The sequence below is a fragment of the Oncorhynchus tshawytscha genome, linkage group LG04 (genome assembly GCF_018296145.1).
Source record: "Oncorhynchus tshawytscha isolate Ot180627B linkage group LG04, Otsh_v2.0, whole genome shotgun sequence".
Classification (NCBI taxonomy): domain Eukaryota; kingdom Metazoa; phylum Chordata; class Actinopteri; order Salmoniformes; family Salmonidae; genus Oncorhynchus; species Oncorhynchus tshawytscha.
In genome coordinates, this window is record NC_056432.1 from 54013435 (window position 1) to 54034712 (window position 21278).

Here is a 21278-nt window from a genome sequence, read left to right on the forward strand (position 1 = left end):
TAAAGCCTTGCGAATTCCCAGCGTATAAAATGCTTACAACTAATTTCCAGCATATCAGGACATAAAAGCATTCATGTTAAACAGCATTGCAAGCGTAAAGGCAAACAATCTCAAAGTATTGTTGCAATAATTCAAGCACTATGGTGAAACCAATTATGACTGTTAGCACAACATATTACAGATCAGAATTACTCTCCAGTCTGTCAATACACATAAATGATGTACAGCTCGACTGCAGCGATGTGTTAAAATTGAGACATAATTTGGACCCCATGATGTATGCAAAAATCAGTTGGACAACTTTAACCAGACATCTGGTTCAACAATTAGGCACCATTATAATTAGTAATTGCCCATGAAAACACAATGGGATGAACACATGCAAATGAAACTAAAGCCAGCGCTAAGCGATTAACCGACATGTCAGTTATTTTTAACTAATTGAGCTCGGTTCAATTGTGCTTTTTCCCCCGAGCTCAACATGCACATTGCGCCGTTTCTCGGGTGATAAAGCCAACTTCTCTGGTCTGTGTTTCTTTTACACCAGCTGCATTAGGTTAGTGTGGGGAAGACATGGAGAGAGAGAGAGAAAAAAGACAGAAGAATGGGCTCTCGAGAGGGATAGCGAGCAGTTGCTTCAAGGTATCTCTACATGAAAATAGATCTAAGTGATTAATAGTTGGTATTCAGTCATAAAAGTATACCTTATTTACTTAACTACTAAAAGTGATTGTCAGACAGCATAGGCAGCAGCTCTATAGAAATGAAAGTCAAATAAAATACAGATTTTTTTTATTTATTATAGTAGAATTATAGAATGCATGATGGTTAATAAGTGATAAGCAGTAATCTACAGTCCCTACCAACATTGTGGACTTTTGTTTTATTTTGTATAGAGCTGAGATGACAGAATTAAATAGTCAAATAAAATATGTAATATATAAAACTGAAATATTTTATAGTAAAGTCATGTAAATAAATGTCTAATAAGCAGTCACTACAAACATTGGACTTTAATTAATTGTTTATTTAGCGTTACAGCATTCAACCCACAAGGCATTTAAGGTTTAAAAAAATACAACCAAAACGACCTCAAAAAGCACTAATTGCTCAGCACTAATTACAGCTGGCAGCTGCTTGAAATACTCTGACTTGTTTGATGGAGAGCCTCCTCAGTTTGTTAACTCTGCACTCTAATTTAGAAAGGTATATTACTGTAATAATTACAATGTAGTTATTTGTTTTAACTTTTTTTCCTGTGTGGGGGGTGGGGTGAAAACTGATGTAGATTAAAAAGTAATCACTTGTGCTTAAACTAAACAACCTCAGAGGCAGTTTTAAAAGAGCAGAACGAGGGCAGTGACAGATACATGTAGCACTTTCAGCAAATACATGAATTGCTGTGCCTTAAATGGAATCTAACAGCCCAAGGCACAAAGCATGACAGGCTTGTTAGTAGGTTCCTCTGACATATAGAGCAAAGCCTTCACCAAGAGTACCGTGATGTGAAGGCTTCTCCAAGTACCATGACAGTCACCACCAGGGGAAATAAATAGCATTCTTTATAAAATTACTTGCCAGAAGAATGCTCAGTACAGTGTTGGACAAAATCTGTTCTTTGGAGAGAATGAAGCACAAGCAGTCCTCAGGTTCAGTGTCACAATGATCATTATTCTTCAAGGGGAGAATCAAACAAGCATGAAGCATCCAGTGGTCCACATTTTGTAAGAACGCTGGATAGGTGACTTGGACCCGTGAGTAAAATGAGTACAAGTAGTATTTGAAAACATTAAAAAGGCAGTTGTCCAAATCCAGTAGCCGACTTCATTTACAAGCTTAGGAATACTTACCATGACAACAGATGACTAGAGGACTAGATCATCTTTGTCCTCTCAAGTAAATTCTGTGCATTTTTGGTAAAAGGCCACAGTCCACTTTGAAGGAAATATTTAAAAAATAAAAGTTGCACTAAAAGCAGTCCAGTGTTCCCTTTTCCTGCATCCCCACCAGAGGGCAGAACTGACGCATTCAAACATCTTCACTATCCCATGAATCCTGCCTATGGTGGAGTTTGAACATTTGTCAAGACTCAATCTCATTGTGAATCTGACTGTATCCGTTGGAGGGATCACGTTGCCGACAAAGCACAGCGAGCAGGAGGACGATAAGGAGGAAGAGCAAACAGCCACAAACTGCTAGTCCGATGACCACCTCTGATGAGACAAGAGAAGACAGTAGATATGACAAACACACAATATTAATCGTTCAATGTCATTTCAGCAAGCCATGACACCCAACATCTCAAAGTGTTCTGAAATAGTTCCTGCAGCTAGAAACATAAGCATTCCTGCAACTTTATTTTGTTGAAATATAATTTCTGGAAAAGAATCAGCTAATTGCACCCAAAATTTGCCATTTTAAATTTATAGAATTCATATATTTAATAAATATATTGTCCAAATGTCCTCTTTTTTTCCTCATTTCTAGGTGGTGGCTCAGCTTTAACATTGCAGCTAGTTTGTAGCTTCCATCAATGTAATTGTCTGCATCATTTCCAATCCCCCATATTTTTTAGGGGTTAAAAAAAATAAAAATAAAATACATACATTTGTTCAAAAGTTGAGTCACTTAGAATTGTCCTTGTTTTAGAAAGAAAATTTAAAAAAATTGGTCCATTAAAATATCAAATTGTTCAGAAATAAAATATAGACATTGTTAATGTTGTAAATTACTATTGTAGCTGGAAACAGCTGATTTCTATGGAATATCTACATAGGCAAATTATCCGCAACCATCACTCCTGTGTTCCAATGGCACGTTGTGTTAGCTATTCCAAGTTTATCATTTCAAATTGATCATTTGAAAACCTTTTTGCAATTATGTTAGCACAGTTGAAAACTGTTGTCCTGATTTAAAGAATAATATAAATGGCCTTCTTTAGACTAGTTGAGTATCTGGAGCATCAGCATGTGGGTTCGATTACAGGCTCAAAATGCCCAGAAACAAATACATTTCTACTGAAACTCGTCAGTCTATTCTTGTTCTGAGAAATTAAGGCTATTCCATGCAAGAAATTGCCAAGAAACTGAAGATCTCGTAAAACGCTTTGTACTACTCCCTTCACAGAACAGAGCAAACTGGCTCCAACCAGAATAGAAAGGGGAGTGGGAGGCCCCGGTGCACAACTGAGCAAGAGGACAAGTACATTAGTGTCTAGTTTGAGAAACAGATGCCTCACAAGTCCTCAACTGGCTGCTTCATTAAATAGTACCCGCAAAACACCAGTCTCAACGTCACCAGTGAAGAGGCGACTGACCTAGGCAGAGTTGCAAAGAAAAAGCCATCTCTCAGACTGGCCCCAAAAAATAAAATTGTAAGATGGGCAGAAGAACAGACAGTGGAAGCTTAGAAAAAGTGTTATTGACAGAAATCTAAATTGAGGTGTTTGGATCACAAAGAAGAATATTTGTGAGGTGCAGAAAAAAATTATGATGCTAGAGGAATGCTTGACACCATCTGTCAAGCATGGTTGAGGCAATGTGATGGTCTGGGGGTGCTTTGGTGGTGGTAAAGTGGGGGATTTTGTACAGGGTAAAAGGGATCTTGAAGAAGGAAGGCTATCACTCCATTTTGCAACGCCATGCCATATACTGTGGATGGTGCTTAATTGGAGCCAATCTCCTCCTACAACAGGACAATGGCCCAAAGTATGGCTCCAAACTATACAGCAACTATTTAGGGAAGAAGCAGTCAGCTGGTATTCCGTCTATAATGGAGTGGCCAGCAGTCACCAGATCTCAACCCTATTGAGCTGTTGTGGGGGCAACTTGACCGTATGGTACGTAAGAAGTGCCCATCAAGCCCATTCAACTTGTGGGAGGTGCTTCAGGAAGCATGGGGCGAAATCTCTTCAGACTACCTCAACAAATTGACAACTAGAATGCCAAAGATCTGCAAGGCTATAACTGCTGTAAATGGAGGATTCTTTGGCGAAGCCAAAGTTTGAAGGACACAATTACTATTTCTATTAAAAAACATAATTTCCTATTTATTTTGCAACTAATTTCCTGTATGTAAGTGACCCCAAACTTTTGAACGGTAGTATATAACATTCTACTGGTTACAATAATTTAGTAAAATAATTTTTTAAAGTTTTGAATCCGGTGTCATTTTGGATGTCAATTCATAAACCATGTGCCATGGAATCAGTACAGTGCCTTGCCAAATTATTAATCCCCCTTGGTGTTTTTCCTTCAGGAGTCACAATTGAAGTCCACCTGTGTGCAATATATACAGTATATCACAAAAGTAAGTAAACCCCTCACATTTTTGTAAATGTTTGAGTATATATCTTTTCATGTGACAACACTGAAGAAATGACACTTTGCTACATTGTAAAGAAGCGAGTGTACAGCTTGTATATCAGTGTAAATTTGCTGTCCCCTCAAAATAACTCAACACAGCCATTAATGTCTAAACCACTGGCAACAAAAGTGAGTACACCCCTAAGTGAAAATGTCCAAACTGGGCATATACACACACCTGTTCTGAAAGGCCCCAGAGTCTGCAACACCACTAAGCAAGGGGCACCACCAATCAAGCGGCACCATGAAAATCAAGGAGCTCTCCAAACAGAAGGAGGGCTTTAATCATTGAGGAAACAAAGATTAGAGTACCTGTGTGCATAGGATCACTTTAAGCCGTACACTCCGCTGGGCTTTAATGAAGAGTGGCCAGAAAAAAGCCATTGTTCAAAGACAAAAATTAGCAAACACGTTTGGTGTTCGCCAAAAGGCATGTGGCAGACTCCCCAAACATGTGGAAGAAGGAACTCTGGTCAGATGAGACTAAAATTGATATTTTTGGCCATCAAGGAAAACACTATGTCTTGCGCAAACCCAACACCCCTCATCACCCTGAGAACATCATCCCCGAGAACAAAACATTTCAATGTCTTGGAATGGCCTAGTCAAAGCCCAGACCTCAATCCAATTGACAATCTGTGGTATGACAAAGACGGCTGAACACCAGCAGAAACCATCCAACTTGAAGGAGCTGGAGCAGTTTTGCCTTTGAAGAATGGGCAAAAATCCCAGTGGCTGGATGTGCCAAGAATAGAGACATACCAAGAGACTTGCAGCTGCAAAAGTTGGCTCTCAAGTTCTGTTTTTTTTTGTCTTAATTCTTGTTCGTTTCACAAAAAATATTTAGCGTCTTCAAAGTGGTAGGCATGTTGTGTAAATCAATTGAAACAAACACCTCCAAAAATCAATTTTAATTATAGGTTGTAAGGCAACAAAATAGGAAAAATGCCAAGGTGGGTGAATACTTTTGCAAGGCGCTGTATGTAAAAAAAAATCTCTCCCCATCTATTTAGCAATTTATCTGGCATAGCTGCCCATTTTTGGTCCTTAATTGAAACTGGTATATCTAAATTGATCACAATTTTCTTTAACCAATTTTGGTCGTTAATGCAGGGCCGACAGAGAAGTTCCTTACTTTTTCCCCCCTCCACTTGCCTCCTCCTTTTTTGCGGTAATGGTGCAATTAGGTTGTAATTTTGGGTAGAGCAGACATTTCCATATATCTGTGTTAGCTGCATGTGTGACGTAACTCCCCAATTAGTATATTTGAGTTCAACCACAATATTGTTGTATTATTTGAGTCTCTTTTCAGGGTGATTAAACTGAAATGGCAACTTTCTAAGGTTGTTTAAAAAACAAAACATTTTGGAGATGATTTTGTTCTCAAATAACCAAAAGTGAGCGGTTATAATCTGAATAAAGGGAAAACAGGCGATTCTTGAACATGGGGTGAGACACTCATTTACTAGAGAACCAGTTTGAATTTAAGAATACCTTTTGTATGACTGATGCCTTTAGTAAGAGGCCTAATGCTTTAATATTTAATCATTTCTGCCCTCAGAATTCATATTCATTATATAAATAGGCCTGTTTAATTTATGTCCCATCATACATACTGGCATTAACAGGAACTTACTGCATCTTTGAACTTGCTCTTTAAAGTTGTAATAGTTGAATGCAAAAGGTGCAATTTTGAAAATAGGTAGTGCATCATCTGTTTCTCATGTAATGACTGACAAACGTTAGCCATTTATAACTTGTCAGAAATGTAAAAATCAACGAGCTCATGCCAGCTAATGTTTTTTTAGCAAGGTTTTTTAACCCATAGATTTTGTAATGTTTGAGTCACTCAAATATCCCATGAATACACATGGCAAAATGTATAGAATTGCAAGAAAATTAGTGTTAAACCTGAAATGTTCTCTCCACCAACAAGAGGGGTGTGAACAGAGTGTCATGAACCGTGCTTAAGCAGATAGACGAGGTGTGCGCATAGGGGAGGTGCAATTTAATTATGCTAATTTCTCAGAGATCAAATGATATTTCAACAATAATGTTGACTGAATGCTTATCTTTTCCATTTCTAACTACAGAAACCATTTCAGAACAATCAGAGACAGTGGGTGTCAAAATCTTCTTTCTTGCATCTTTTTAATTAAAGGGATACTTCAAGATTTTGTCCCTTTATCTATTTCCCCAGAGTCAGATGAACTCGTGGATACAATTGTGTGTGTCTAGTATGAAGGAAGTAGGAGGTAGTTTTGCAAGCCAATGCTAACTAGCGTTAGTGCAATGACTGGAAGTCTATGGGTAACGCTAGTGAGCAACTTTCTTCAAACTGCACACAGAGACATAAAACTTGTATCCACAAGTTCATCTTACACTGGGGAAGTAGATAAACGGCTTCTGACAAAATCCTGAAGTATTCCTTTAAAGTGTTACACATTCTATGGCTTCAAGGCTCTTCATCAAACGGCCATCATACCTTTATCCTTTCTAGGAGGCTCCACCATGCACTCCTTGCCCCAATCCTCTGGGATGGATGGTTTGGTGAGGCGCACAAAGTCCTCCAGGGGGCAGAAGAGGTCACAACTAGGTACAGCCAGTTGGTAAGGCGCTCTTCTGGTGTCATTGCGGTAAAACATGGCCACTGTGAATGATCTAAAGAGGAGTTAAACTTTCTATATCAGACGGAAAGCAGATCTCAAAATCGGATATATATATATTTATTTTGACTGAATTTAGCTTATTCGAGATAATACAGTATAACTACATAAAGCTTGGAATAGCTATTTGGTTCTTATTCCAACACAATACACCCTACCCGTTGTCTTCCTGATAAAGTTCAAATATGTGGCAGGAGGCATAGGGTGGCTGCTTTCCATTGAAGATACTCAAACTCGACTGCAAAGCCACAATGGTGGTGTCATGCTGAAAAGTAACACAAGACTCAAGCATTGGATTAGGGATAGGCAACTTTGATGGGGGTGGGGGCCACACACACAACAAAAAAATCATGAGGGGCCACAGTGGCTCGTCGGTATGAGTACCCACATTTACACAGCGCCCCCCCCCTGCAATTCTATACATTTTGCCATGGGGCGGAGCAATGGCCCCACCCTGGTCGATAATGTGTATTTTATTATTCTAACTCTAAGCAGTAAGTTGAGACCCCGATTGAGTTCTCCTCCCCCAAAATTTAAATTGATCCGCGGGCCTACAAAACAGGGGCCACCGGCTGCATGAGCCACCAGTTACCCATCCCTGCATTAGATGAACAATTTCCAGCAAACAGGCTAAAGCATCCACATAAAAAGGAGATCATGGACAAGATTTAAAAGCTTACCGCAGAGAGCATCATCATCTTCAGACGGCGATTAGAGTCGGGAAGTGCAGACTCTGAGATGTTATTTACAATGCTACCCAATAGGACACCTATTTGATGGAGTAGTAAAAGCATATACGTGAGCAGTTATCTAGACAATGAGAAGATTTACCATCTCTTATCTCATTCCTTCAGTGCTATTGGCATTACATAAAACATCAGCTGACATCAAATGGTGGGTGTGGGGTTACTCTTATGTCGATGATGTGCAAAGTAGTTTAACCGTTTGGCTTAGTATGCTCAACTCAAAGATGTATGAGTGCATATTCAAATCTCTAGTCTCTCTTCCATATATTTGATGGCCAAATGAATAATTGCAATAGCTAAACGGAGTGGCTGCCCATCCAACTTTTATGGACCCCTCTTCCCGACAGATAAAGGTCCCGAAGCTTCTGCGCATGTGCAGTACCCTCTACTTTACGCAGTCTGTGCTCTACCCGTAGAGAACAGGCTACTCTGGCAAATGGTGCTTGTTACTAAAGTAAGATCAAAGCTGAATCAATGTCTGCAAGAGCACAGAATGATAGTCTTCTACACAATTTAAGACCATTGTTTTGAAGTTATTGTAAGACAACACAACCTCATTTATTTTGTGATTTTAGGATGATTGTGCAAATGGTCACATTTCTCTCATGTGGCCAAGGATTTGTGTGAAGGCATTTTCTGTTAAACCTTACAAATGCTTTTGTACTAAAATAACTGTCTTTAAGCCTAGGCATTGTGCTTGAGTTCATTTCTTTAAACTCATAAGATAGAAAAGCGTGCGCGCATTAATAGAGGCCTGTTCTAACTGTTCTGTGTGTGTAGAATGAACCCATGATGTCTGGGCACTCAGCCAAGAATTGACAGAAACGGACTGGTTCCTCTTAAGTTAGCTGGAGACAGTAAAGGTTATATCCTGCACACCAACGATAAAGCTATTCTGTTTGGAGCCTGTTTCTGGGTGAAATATTAATATTTTGTTTGTGTGTGTGTGACCAGTACGACCATACATAATCTGGGCCATCAGTTAAAGGCAGTTGCTTGCCCAAAATGGGGGAACCGTTGAGCTACTGTTAGGAAGTAACTCCAGACATACTTCCTCTGTCATTCTGGTCCCGATTGTCCTCACTCAGTTGCAACAGACGGAGGCAACCTTTTCACCCAGTTGTCTCCATACACACACAGTGGCTTGCGAAAGTATTCATCCCCCTTGGAATTTTTCCAATTTTGTTGCCTTACAACCTGCAATGAAAATTGATTTTTTGGGGGAGTTGTATCAATTGATTTACACAACACGCCTACCACTTTGAAGATGCACATTTTTTAAAAAAATGAAACAAACTTGAGCGTGCATAACTGTTCACCCCCCCCCAAGTCAAAACTTTATAGAGCCACCATTTGCAGTAATTACAGCTGCGTGATTCTTAGGGTTTGTCTCTATAAGCTTGGCACATCTAGCCACTGGGATTTTGCCCATTCTTCAAAGGCAAAACTGCTCCAGCTCCTTCAAGTTGGATGGGTTCTGCTGGTGGTGATAGTCAATTGGATTGAGGTCTAGGCTTTGACTAGGCCATTCCAAGACATTGAAATGTTTCCCCTTAAACCACTCAAATGTTGCTTTAGCAGTATGCTTAGCGTCCTTGTCCTGCTGGAAGGTGAATCTCTGTCTCGGTCTCAAATCTCTGGAAGACTGAAACAGGTTTCCCTCAAGAAGTTCCCTGTATTTAGTGCCGTCCATCATTCCTTGAAATCTGACCAGTTTCCCAGTCCCTGCCGATGGATAAACATCCCCACAGCATGATGCTACCACCACCATGCTTCACTGTGGGGATGTTGTTCTCGGGGTGATGAGGGGTGTTGGGTTTGCGCCAGACATGTTTTCCTTGATGGCCAAAAAGATCAATTTTAGTCTCATCTGACCAGAGTACCCTCTTCCACATGTTTGGGGAGTCTGCTACATGCCTTTTGGCGAACACCAAACGTGTTTGCTTATTTTTTTCTTTGAACAATGGCTTTTTTTCCAGCCACTCTTCATTAAAGCCCAGCTCTGCGGAGTGTAGGGCTCCAATATCCACTGTGGAGCTTTGCAGCTCCTTCAGGGTTATATTTGGTCTCTTTGTTGCCTTTCTAATTAATGCCCTCCTTGCCTGGTCTGTGAGTTTTGGTGGGCGGCTCTCTCGAGAGGTTTGTTGTGGTGCCGTGTTCTTTCCATTTCTTAATAATGGATTTAAATGGTACTCCATGGGTTGTTCAAAGTTTATTATATTTTTTTACAACCCAACCCTGATCTGAACTTCTCCACAACTTTGTCCCTGACCTGATTGGAGAGCTCCTTGGTCTTCATGGTGCCGCTTGATTGGTGGTGCCCCTTGCTTAGTGGTGTTGCAGACTCTGGGGCCTTTCAGAACAGGTGTATATATACACACTGAGATCATGTGACACTTAAATAAAGTCCACCTGTGTGCAACCTAACTAATTATGACTTCTGAAGGTAATTGGTTGCACCAGATCTTATTTAGGGGCTTCATAGCGAAGGGGGTGAATACATATGCATGAACCACTTTTCCATTTTTTGTATAAAAAAAAAATGTCTGAATATTTTTTAACAAGTCATATTTTTCATTTCACTTCACCAATTTGGACTATTTTGAAATCCAAATAAAAATCTATTTAAATTACAGGTTGTAATGCAATAAAATAGGAAAAACGCCAAGGGGGATGAATACTTTGCAAGGCACTGTACACAGGGTCACGTGTTTTTGCAGATGCTTGAATGGGATAACTTGACTATATAAGGCCGGGTACTCCTTGTGCAGGAGGCTCTCACTCCATTTCATCTGTGTAGTGCAACCAGCCTCTTATTATAATAAGTTAATAAAAGTGATATTTTGATTATTGACTTTGCCTTTCCTCATTATTAGTTAAAGGTAGAATTTCCACCACATGTCTGTTCTATTCATTCTATTTCTATGCATTTAAACCTATCCGACAGGCGAAATCCAGATAGAACTTTTGAAAAACTGGGCCCAGGTGTGGGGAAAAGGAAAACAGAGAGGTGGTACAGGACAGTTACCTACAGCTCTGCAGCCTTGGCCATCACTAAATAGCACATACAAAGGGAATGTAGATAGCTAAGCTAAAACAAGTTTCTGCCCTTCCCATTCTGACAGTTGGCATTACCTCCTTGGAGCCGGCTTTTCTCCTGATGCTTGTAGACCTCAAACATGATTTCAAAGCCAAAGTCCTTGAGCTTTCTCAGATCATCCATGATGTTAGGGGTCACCCAGTCAGGAGCGGTCATGTTGTGCCTTGCCTGAAATAACATGGATGGAGAATGAAAACTAAAAGTCCAATATAATCATGACACTGCATCAAGGTGAAATTACACAACAATGTTTGTAAGATAATCCAATTCAATCTACATGCTGTTGTCTAAAGTAAAATAGCATGATATTGCTACCACTACAGTGTAGAACATCGAATAAAACAAGGTTACCAAGGTAACCACCAATAAAATGAAAGTAGATAGGCTAAATTTCTTATTGAACACATTTTCTTGATATACAAATAATTGTTTTGATCTGGCCGGAGACAATCAATGACCACATTGCTGCATTTGTGTCTCCCCAACCATTTCCAAATGTCTTTACATGGCAGGTTGATTTCAGCTGACCAGTGTAGACTGACATATGACTGTTGAGAGGTGCGGGAAGTAATAAGGCTGAGTAGCCACGGCACCAGCTCACAGTTCTATTTTCACTTTCATAAACCACTGTGGTTACTCACCATCTAAAATTTTGCCTGTGGTAACATTTCACATACTAACATAAAAATGTAACATTCACTTAATCTGCATGATTTATGGCAAACTGTACAGTGGAAATTCTGTAACATGTCGCAAAAAATATATTCTGCATGGATAGTAAGCAAAGTGATAAAACTAAGGAATTATAGCTATCATAGGTAATATAAGCTTCTTACCTCACAGAACAGGGTGTCATAGACACTCCAAACAGTCTCAATGTTGGTGTTCTTCAGACCAGTTCTCTCCTGTATCATCGTTATTAAGTCCTGTAAGAGCAAAGGATCAAACAATGAAAATCTAGACAAGGGGCATTCAAAGTTAAGATTGATGAGCTGTGCCAACATGTGTGGTTGGCAAGTGATGGAGAAGAAATTCAAAACAAGGTAGAAACAAGGCAACAGCAAACATGCCATCCCCCACAAATTATGCAGCGCCCCCTAGGCCAATCAGTGTAATTTTGTAAATGACGGATCTCTATGGCAAGACGCATTATTCACCCAAGTCTCGTCAAAATTGGGCAAGTGGTATCTGAAATATCACGTGGGTTAGCTATCCCTGAGCACGTGTACCTAATTATCACTCGGAGTCAAACAGATCAAGAGATGTAAACGTGCCCATTCTAGCGCCACCTTGTGGCCAATATGAATGTTATTGTATATGTTGAGTCTTGACAGTGTTTGCAACATGTGTATTAAATTTTGTTAAAACAAATATCCTTGACTGATTTATATGAATTTATGTGCCAGACCACGCCCATATGAATGTTTACTGGGCAATAGCGGCCATGTTGTTTTAGGTACTAGTCTGGAAAGTATTGCGTTGAGAGACCTTTCTCCATAGAGGCCACATATCATGTTTCGTGCAGATTGTCAATCGGTGACAGAATAGCGTTTTTCAAAAAAGTCTTAGTGGCAGAAAATTCATCTTGGGTCCCTGAAGCAAATTTGATCCTTGTGAGGAGAGGCAACCATGTCCATTATTTCATGACTTTAGGTCAAACGGGGTTAGTATGGACGTGACCTTTCAAAGTTAGCATTTTCAATCACTTGTTATAGCACCACCATCTGGCCAATCAGTTTAATTTTGTAAATGCAGATCTCTGGCAAGATGCATAATTCACAGAAGTTTCGTCAAAATCAACCCAGAGCTGCCTTTGATATTTATTTATTTATTTCACCTTTATTTAACCAGGTAGGCAAGTTGAGAACAAGTTCTCATTTACAATTGCGACCTGATAAAGTTAGTAGTTGTCCACGTATTCTAAGTCAGAGCCGTCCAGAGTAGTGATGTTGGACAGGCGGGCAGGTGCAAGTAGCGATCGGTTGAAGAGCATGCATTTAGTTTTACTTGTATTTAAGAGCAATTGGAGGCCACGGAAGGAGAGTTGTATGGCATTGAAGCTTGCCTGGAGGGTTGTTAACAGTGTCCAAAGAAGGGCCAGAAGTATACAGAATGGTGTCGTCTGCGTAGAGGTGGATCAGAGACTCACCAGCAGCAAGAGCGACCTCATTGATGTATACAGAGAAGAGAGTCGGTCCAAGAATTGAACCCTGTGGCACCCCCATAGAGACTGCCAGAGGTCCGGACAGCAGACCCTCCGATTTGACACACTGAACTCTATCAGAGAAGTAGTTGGTGAACCAGGCGAGGCAATCATTTGAGAAACCAAGGCTGTCGAGTCTGCCGATGAGGATGTGGTGATTGACAGAGTCAAAAGCCTTGGCCAGATCAATGAATACGGCTGCACAGTAATGTTTCTTATCGATGGCGGTTAAGATATCATTTAGGACCTTGAGCGTGGCTGAGGTGCACCCATGACCAGCTCTGAAACCAGATTGCATAGCAGAGAAGGTATGGTGAGATTCAAAATGGTCGGTAATCTGTTTGTTGACTTGGCTTTCGAAGACCTTAGAAAGGCATCGTAGGATAGATAGGTCTGTAGCAGTTTGGGGCAAGAGTGTCCCCCCCTTTGAAGAGGGGGATGACCGCAGCTGCTTTCCAATCTTTGGGAATCTCAGACGACAGGAAAGAGGTTGAACAGGCTAGTAATAGGGGTGGCAACAATTTCGGCCAATAATTTTAGAAAGAAAGGGTCCAGATTGTCTAGCCCGGCTGATTTGTAGGGGTCCAGATTTTGCAGCTCTTTCAGAACATCAGTTGAACGGATTTGGGAGAAGGAGAAATGGGGAAGGCTTGGGCGAGTTGCTGTGGGGGGTGCAGTGCTGTTGACCGGGTTAGGAGTAGCCAGGTGGAAAGCATGGCCAGCCGTAGAAAAATGCTTATTGAAATTCTCAATTATGGTGGATTTATAAGGTGATGACAGTGTTTCCTATCTTCAGTGCAGTGGGCAGCTGGGAGGAGGTGTTCTTATTCTCCATGGACTTTACAGTGTCCCAGAACTTTTTTGAGTTAGTGTTGCAGGAAGCAAATTTCTGCTTGAAAAAGCTAGCCTTGGCTTTTCTAACTGCCTGTGTATAATGGTTTCTAGCTTCCCTGAACAGCTGCATATCACGGGGGCTGTTCGATGCTAATGCAGAACGCCATAGGATGTTTTTGTGTTGGTTAAGGGCAGTCAGGTCTGGGGAGAACCAAGTGCTATATCTGTTCCTGGTTCTAAATTTCTTGAATGGGGCATGTTTATTTAAGATGGTTAGGTAGGCATTTTTTTTTAAATATCCAGGCATCCTCTACTGACGGGATGAGATCAATATCCTTCCAGGATACCCCGGCCAGGTTGATTAGAAAGGCCTGCTCGCAGAAGTGTTTCAGGGAGCGTTTTACAGTGATGAGTGGAGGTCGTTTGACCGCTGACCCATTACAGATGCAGGCAATGAGGCAGTGATCGCTGAGATCTTGGTTGAAGACAGCAGAGGTGTATTTAGAGGGGAAGTTGGTTAGGATGATATCTATGAGGGTGCCCGTGTTTAAGGCTTTGGGGAGGTACCTGGTAGGTTCATTGATAATTTGTGTGAGATTGAGGGCATCAAGTTTAGATTGTAGGATGTTAAGCATGTTCCAGTTTAGGTCCCATAGCAGCATGAGCTCAGAAGATAGATGGGGGGCAATCAGTTCACATATGGTGTCCAGAGCACAGCTGGGGGCAGAGGGTGGTCTATAGCAGGTGGCAACGGTGAGAGACTTGTTTTTAGAGAGGTGGATTTGTAAAAGTAGAAGTTCAAATTGTTTGGGTACAGACCTGGATAGTAGGACAGAACTCTGCAGGCTATCTTGCACGAACGAAAATACAGATGTACTAACGGTTTGTGCCTCAAACCATAGACAGTTAACGAAAAAGTAATCCCTATTCAAAGGAATAAGTATCTAGCCTCATTAGCCAGTCTTCGCCTTAATTTCAGTGACACTTACTTTGTACAGAAATGTCACGTTGAGGTACTTTTCTGAGTGTTCCGTCTCATTCATGAGGATTTTATAACGAGGGCAACCCGGAATGGGAAACGACAAAAGCTGAAATAAATGGATGGAAACATTAGTATGGAGGTAGCCAATAACTTATTCTTTAAAACAATCATATTCAGAATGTATTTTGTGGCAGCTGTTCATCTTTGGATGTCACCAAAGACCTCAGCACCCTGCTCACCCTCTCCTCAAACTGGGGTACAGTGTGAACAGGAATAGGCTGCCACTCCAGTGTTGGGTTGAAGACCTGTGATCCATTGGGAGGGTACAATCCAGCCAAGTTGGCCTCTGCACTCATCAAGGTCCGGTCATAGTCTGTGCTTCTCACAGCAATCTAGACAATGAACAATAGGAGGGGTAGTGGTTATCACTTATTTTTGCAGTTGTGGCTACAGCCTAGAGCTGGCTTTACACACTTCAAGATCTAGTGCATTATAGGAAGAGAGTCCATTATTTGGACAGAGTGCATAGTTTGTTTAACATGGGCGATACACACAATACAATTTGCAAATCTTTATCTTCACTTTTCTCATTGAAATGATTGTGTGACAGAGATGGTACCATCATAGTTTCAACAAGGAACTAAACTATAAATTACCTCACGTCGGTCATAGGTATCATTGAGAAAACCCTGATAGCGTTTCCGCAGCGCTTGTCCCAGCTCAAAGTGCTGCCTCATTCCTTCCTATTAGGGATCATAGAAACGGTGTGCTATTAGTACAGCAAGAACCACACCCGTCAGTGCATCAGGATCCTTCTTCAACACTCATTCTAGCTTGGGTAAAAGTTAGTTTGGGGTATCATTCCACTCCTTATCAAGTTGGCAGGTAGCCTAGTGGTTGGAGTGTTGGGCCAGTAACACAAAGGTTGCTGGATCCAATCCCCAAGCTGAAAAGGTACAAATCGGTTGTTCTGCCCCTGAACAAGGCAGTTAACCCACTGTTCCTAGGCCATCATTGAAAATAAGAATTTGTTCTTAACGGTCTTGCCGAGTTAATAATAAATAAAGGTTAATGGACTTGGCTAGTCAAATATAAAAGATTAAAAGCTAAACATGACATTAGCATGACACTGAGTACAAGTAGTGGAATGTTAGCAAAACAGGTTCTGAAATTTAGGCTAGTGTTTTTCAGTCAAAATACATTTTTGGCCTTTACCTGCGAGAGCTGTCCAAAGCCCTGAGGCCAAGAGCTCTCCTGGTAGCGATCAGTAGGGTAGGCTTTGACAGGTGATCGGTCACCATGACGGTAAAGCTAGGTAAAACATGTAATAGGATACAGACATTGTTCAACATTGAAAATCTATTAAAGTCACCCAAACATGATATTCTAGGCAAGTGACAAACTGGTTGAACAGCTGGGCTGTTCCAGTTCCAGCACAAGCAGCGTAAAGTAGTTCAGCGAAAACCACACCATAATTAGGCTAAACTCAATAAATGTGTATTTTGTCTTGCATTAACATCGCCACACTTACTAAAGCAAACTCAACATAGTAACAATCCAGTATCGTAGTTAGTTAATGTTACGTGAAATAGTAATTGGGGTCACTAACGTTAGCTTGTACAGACCCAAAACAGGCAACAGTTAATCGTTATTAGCTTAAAGTTAGCAAGATACAAAGCACTAACTGTCCAGACTCGATAAGGTTCACCATAGCCAATGCTAGCCAACAGCAGAACATGTTTTGCTACCTAACGTTATTTCCCCTAGCTGGCGAACTTCAGCTAAACAAGTCAACTTGCATATCAACTATATACGCTAGATAACTAGCATACTCACCACAGTTACAAATGTCAGTCTTCTCTCTCCAACAACTTTGCCTAATACAACGAACATTGTCAATAATAGCAATACAGTGGAGTTCATCTTCAACGGCTAGTCGGTTGAAAACTGTAGCTATAAAACAACCATTCAGAATAAAGAATAGAGGCACAAACAAGCTAGAGATGAACTTCTTCGGTGGGGTTTATTGGCGGTTGGCATCCAACGTTATGGTGCATTACCGCCACCTACTGTACTGGAGTGTGGGCCAGAGACAGGGAGAACCGAAATCCTACCTGCCAGCCCCGTTGCTCTTAAAAAAGATAACAACATATTTTAGACTATATCTAATTATGTGCCTACTCAATATACTCTTTAAACTAATTTCCTGTATTCCCTTCTCCCTCATACTATATCTCATCCTCTCTCTTTCCCTCCAATAATGTTCCCGCTGTATCAATACATGCTCCACTGTCTGTTTCCTGGCAATACTCACATTTTCCTGTTGGATGCTTTCCTATCACATGCAAGGTCTTATTCAACTGGCTGTGTCCCACCCTTAATCTTGTAAATATAGCCTCCTCTCTTCTGTCCCTTCCTGCCATTCTCCCCTGCCCAACATTCCTCTGTACTTGAAATTAATTGCCTGCCATTAGTATCTCTACTCCACTGCTCCTGCCATTTCTCCACCATCACTATCCATATCATGCTTTTTGCCTCTGCCTTGCTCATTGAAACTACCACATCAACATCCCCACTACTTAGTGCTTGTTTAGCCAGTACATCAACTGCCTCATTCCCCTCCACTCCCATGAGCTGGGACCCATGCAAATATTATCTGTATACCCATTTGTTTACTCCTGCCATGGGTTTGTAGCACCTCATAAAGCAGGTCGTCTGCTACGTGATATAAAGGACTGGAGACTCATTAGCACTGCACATGAATCAGAGCAAATAACTACACTTGCTGGCTTAACTTCCTCCACCCACTGCAAGGCCAACAGTATGGCCATCATCTCTGCCAGATTTACAGCCAGATGATCTGTAATACATTTCCTAACTCTCACCCCACATTCCTGCACTACAAATGCTGACCCAGTGCGTCCTGTCCTTGGATCTTTTGAACCATCTGTGCAAATGGCCACAAAATTCTGATACACAGTATCCAGACATCTTTCAAACAAATCTGATGGATCAACACCCTCCCCATCTTTCCCTAGTCTCTCCAATACTGCTAGATCTACTATTGGAGGTGGGAGTAGCCATGGTGGGTTCACAGAGATAGCTACCATTGGATTAAACTCCCTTCCATACAGTCCCATCTCCTTCGCCTGGGTATTACCAACCCACCCAAAGCTCGTGTTCTGTCTTCGCTCATGTTCCCAGCATGCCTGAAATCCCTTTCGCAGGATGAGATACCCCATGTCCCTGTAGGCTGACCCAATAATTCATTGCCAGCTGCTGTCTCCTAATCTGCAATGGCACTTCCTCCATCTCCACTTGTAGTGCAGCCACTGGGGACATCCAAAATGCCCCACTACATATTCTGAGTCCTTGTCCCTGTATGACATCTAGTCTTTCCAATGATGTACGGGCTGCCTAACCATACACTATACTTCCATAGTCTATTACAGATTGGATCAATGCAACATATATGGTCTTCAATGAGGCACACCTAGCCCCCCACTCCTTCCCTGTCAGACAGCGCATCACATTTAGTATCTTCTTACACTTCCCACCACTCTCTCAATGTGTTCTGCCCAAGTCATTCTAGTATCAAAGTATACCCCAAGGAACCTGAAGGCCCTCACCCTCTCCAAGTTTCTCCCATATAACCTCAAGCATACATCATCTCCCACCTTCCTCCTTGTAAAGAACACGGTCTGAGTACTCTACAGAGAACCTGAATCCCCACATTAATGCCCACCGCTCTACCTCATCAATTGCTTCCTGTACCTTCCTGACTATATATGGCACATTTCTTCCTCTCTTCCATAAGGCCCCATCATCTGCAAATAACGCCCTCCCAATATCAAATCAAATCAAATCAAATGTATTTGTCACATACACATGGTTAGCAGATGTTAATGCGAGTGTAGCGAAATGCTTGTGCTTCTAGTTCCGACAATACAGTAATAACCAACGAGTAATCTAACTAACAATTCCAAAACTACTACCTTAGACACACAAGTGTAAAGGGATAAAGAATATGTACATAAAGATATATGAATGAGTGATGGTACAGAGCGGCATAGGCAAGATGCAGTAGATGGTATCGAGTACAGTAAATACATATGAGATGAGTATGTAAACAAAGTGGCATAGTTTAAAGTGGCTAGTGATACATGTATTACATAAAGATGCAGTAGATGATATAGAGTACAGTATATACGTATACATATGAGATGAATAATGTAGGGTATGTAAACATTATATTAAGTAGCATTGTTTAAAGTGGCTAGTGATATATTTTACATCAATTCCCATCAATTCCCATTATTAAAGTGGCTGGAGTTGAGTCAGTGTGTTGGCAGCAGCCACTCAATGTTAGTGGTGGCTGTTTAACAGTCTGATGGCCTTGAGATAGAAGCTGTTTTTCAGTCTCTCGGTCCCAGCTTTGATGCACCTGTACTGACCTCGCCTTCTGGATGATAGCGGGGTGAACAGGCAGTGGCTAGGGTGGTTGTTGTCCTTGATGATCTTTATGGCCTTCCTGTGACATCGGGTGGTGTAGGTGTCCTGGAGGGCAGGTAGTTTGCCCCCGGTGAAGCGTTGTGCAGACCTCACTACCCTCTGGAGAGCCTTACGGTTGTGGGCGGAGCAGTTGCCGTACCAGGCGGTGATACAGCCCGACAGGATGCTCTCGATTGTGCATCTGTAGAAGTTTGTGAGTGCTTTTGGTGACAAGCCGAATTTCTTCAGCCTCCTGAGGTTGAAGAGGCGCTGCTGCGCCTTCTTCACGATGCTGTCTGTGTGGGTGGACCAATTCAGTTTGTCTGTGATGTGTACGCCGAGGAACTTAAAACTTACTACCCTCTCCACTACTGTCCCATCGATAAGGATAGGGGGGGTGTTCCCTCTCTGTTGTTTCCTGAAGTCCACAATAATCTCCTTAGTTTTGTTGACGTTGAGTGTGAGGTTATTTTCCTGACACCACACTCCGAGGGCCCTCACCTCCTCCCTGTAGGCCGTCTCGTCGTTGTTGGTAATCAAGCCTACCACTGTTGTGTCGTCCGCAAACTTGATGATTGAGTTGGAGGCGTGCGTGGCCACGCAGTCGTGGGTGAACAGGGAGTACAGGAGAGGGCTCAGAACGCACCCTTGTGGGGCCCCAGTGTTGAGGATCAGCGGGGTGGAGATGTTGTTACCTACCCTCACCACCTGGGGGCGGCCCGTCAGGCTGTACCTGAGAGTAAACATCATTGATCATGATTGAGAACAACAGAGGACTAATCACACTCCCCTGTGGTGTACCATTATCCACCACATAGCTGCCTGAGAGAGACTTCCCCACCCTCACCTGGATAGACCTTCCAAACAGGAAATCCTTTATCTAGTTGTACGTTCTTCCTCCTACCCCCATAATAACAAACTGGATTAACAACCCCTCCTTCCACATCATAGGTTTTCCACACATCAAAAAATACAGCTACAACAGTCCTTGTTCACCTGAGCCTTCCTGACCTTTGCTTCTCAGCAGAGCACTGGGTCCATTGTTCCCCTACCCTTCCTGAATCCATTCTGATGTGGCGATACTAACCCCCTGCTCTCTAGGAAGTAAGTTAGCCTCTCCGTTATCATACACTCCATAATCTTACATACATGTGATGTTAAGGCTTTTGGCCGATAGCTTGTATGCCTCGTTGGGTCCTTCCCCGGCTTCCGGATTGGTACCACTACTGCCTCCTTCCAGCTGCCTGGTAGTTTCCCCTCCTCCCACACTCTGTTGTACAATACCAATACCTTATCCAGTGCCTCATCACTAAGATGGGCCAGCATAACACAGCACACCTCATCTTTCCCAGGTGAAGTTAACCCAGCCTTACATACAGTGCCTTGCGAAAGTATTCGGCCCCCTTGAACTTTGCGACCTTTTGCCACATTTCAGGCTTCAAACATAAAGATATAAAACTGTATTTTTTTGTGAAGAATCAACAACAAGTGGGACACAATCATGAAGTGGAACAACATTTATTGGATATTTCAAATGCCTTCTCATCTGTTACTGCCACATCCTTCCCCCTCGTCAACACTGGATAATCCCGCTCCCTTCTGACCCCACTCATCCTCTTAATCATCCCCCACACTTCTACCACTGGTGTCGCCCTTCCAATGGTGTCACAGAATCGACGCCAACATGACCTCTTTGCCTGATGAATAGTTCTCCTCAGAGCCTGGGCCTGCTTATACGGAATCAGATGTTGGAAGTTGTGTGCTTTTCAGTGCTCTAAATGCCCTGTTCCTACTCCTCACCATTGTCCCACACTCCTCCGTCCACCATGGGACTGTTTTCCTCCTCCTCCCTGAACTCTTAGGTATCACCTCAGTAGCTGCCCCCACTAAAG

The 21278-nt window shown here is 41.9% G+C and overlaps 1 protein-coding gene across 1 annotated transcript; it reads right to left on the bottom strand.

Moving 5' to 3' along the window:
• Nucleotides 1-1006: 1006 nt before the first annotated feature.
• Nucleotides 1007-16937, bottom strand: LOC112249006 (lysosomal acid phosphatase). The gene is made up of 11 exons (XM_024418559.2): nucleotides 16732-16937; nucleotides 16111-16206; nucleotides 15552-15638; nucleotides 15135-15287; nucleotides 14903-15001; nucleotides 11713-11802; nucleotides 10912-11044; nucleotides 7711-7799; nucleotides 7189-7295; nucleotides 6850-7025; nucleotides 1007-2213 (listed from the first exon to the last, which is right to left on the bottom strand). Exons 1-11 carry the CDS (start codon nucleotides 16816-16818, stop codon nucleotides 2083-2085), a joined length of 1248 nt encoding a protein of 415 aa, XP_024274327.1. The 5' UTR covers nucleotides 16819-16937; the 3' UTR covers nucleotides 1007-2082.
• Nucleotides 16938-21278: the final 4341 nt, after the last annotated feature.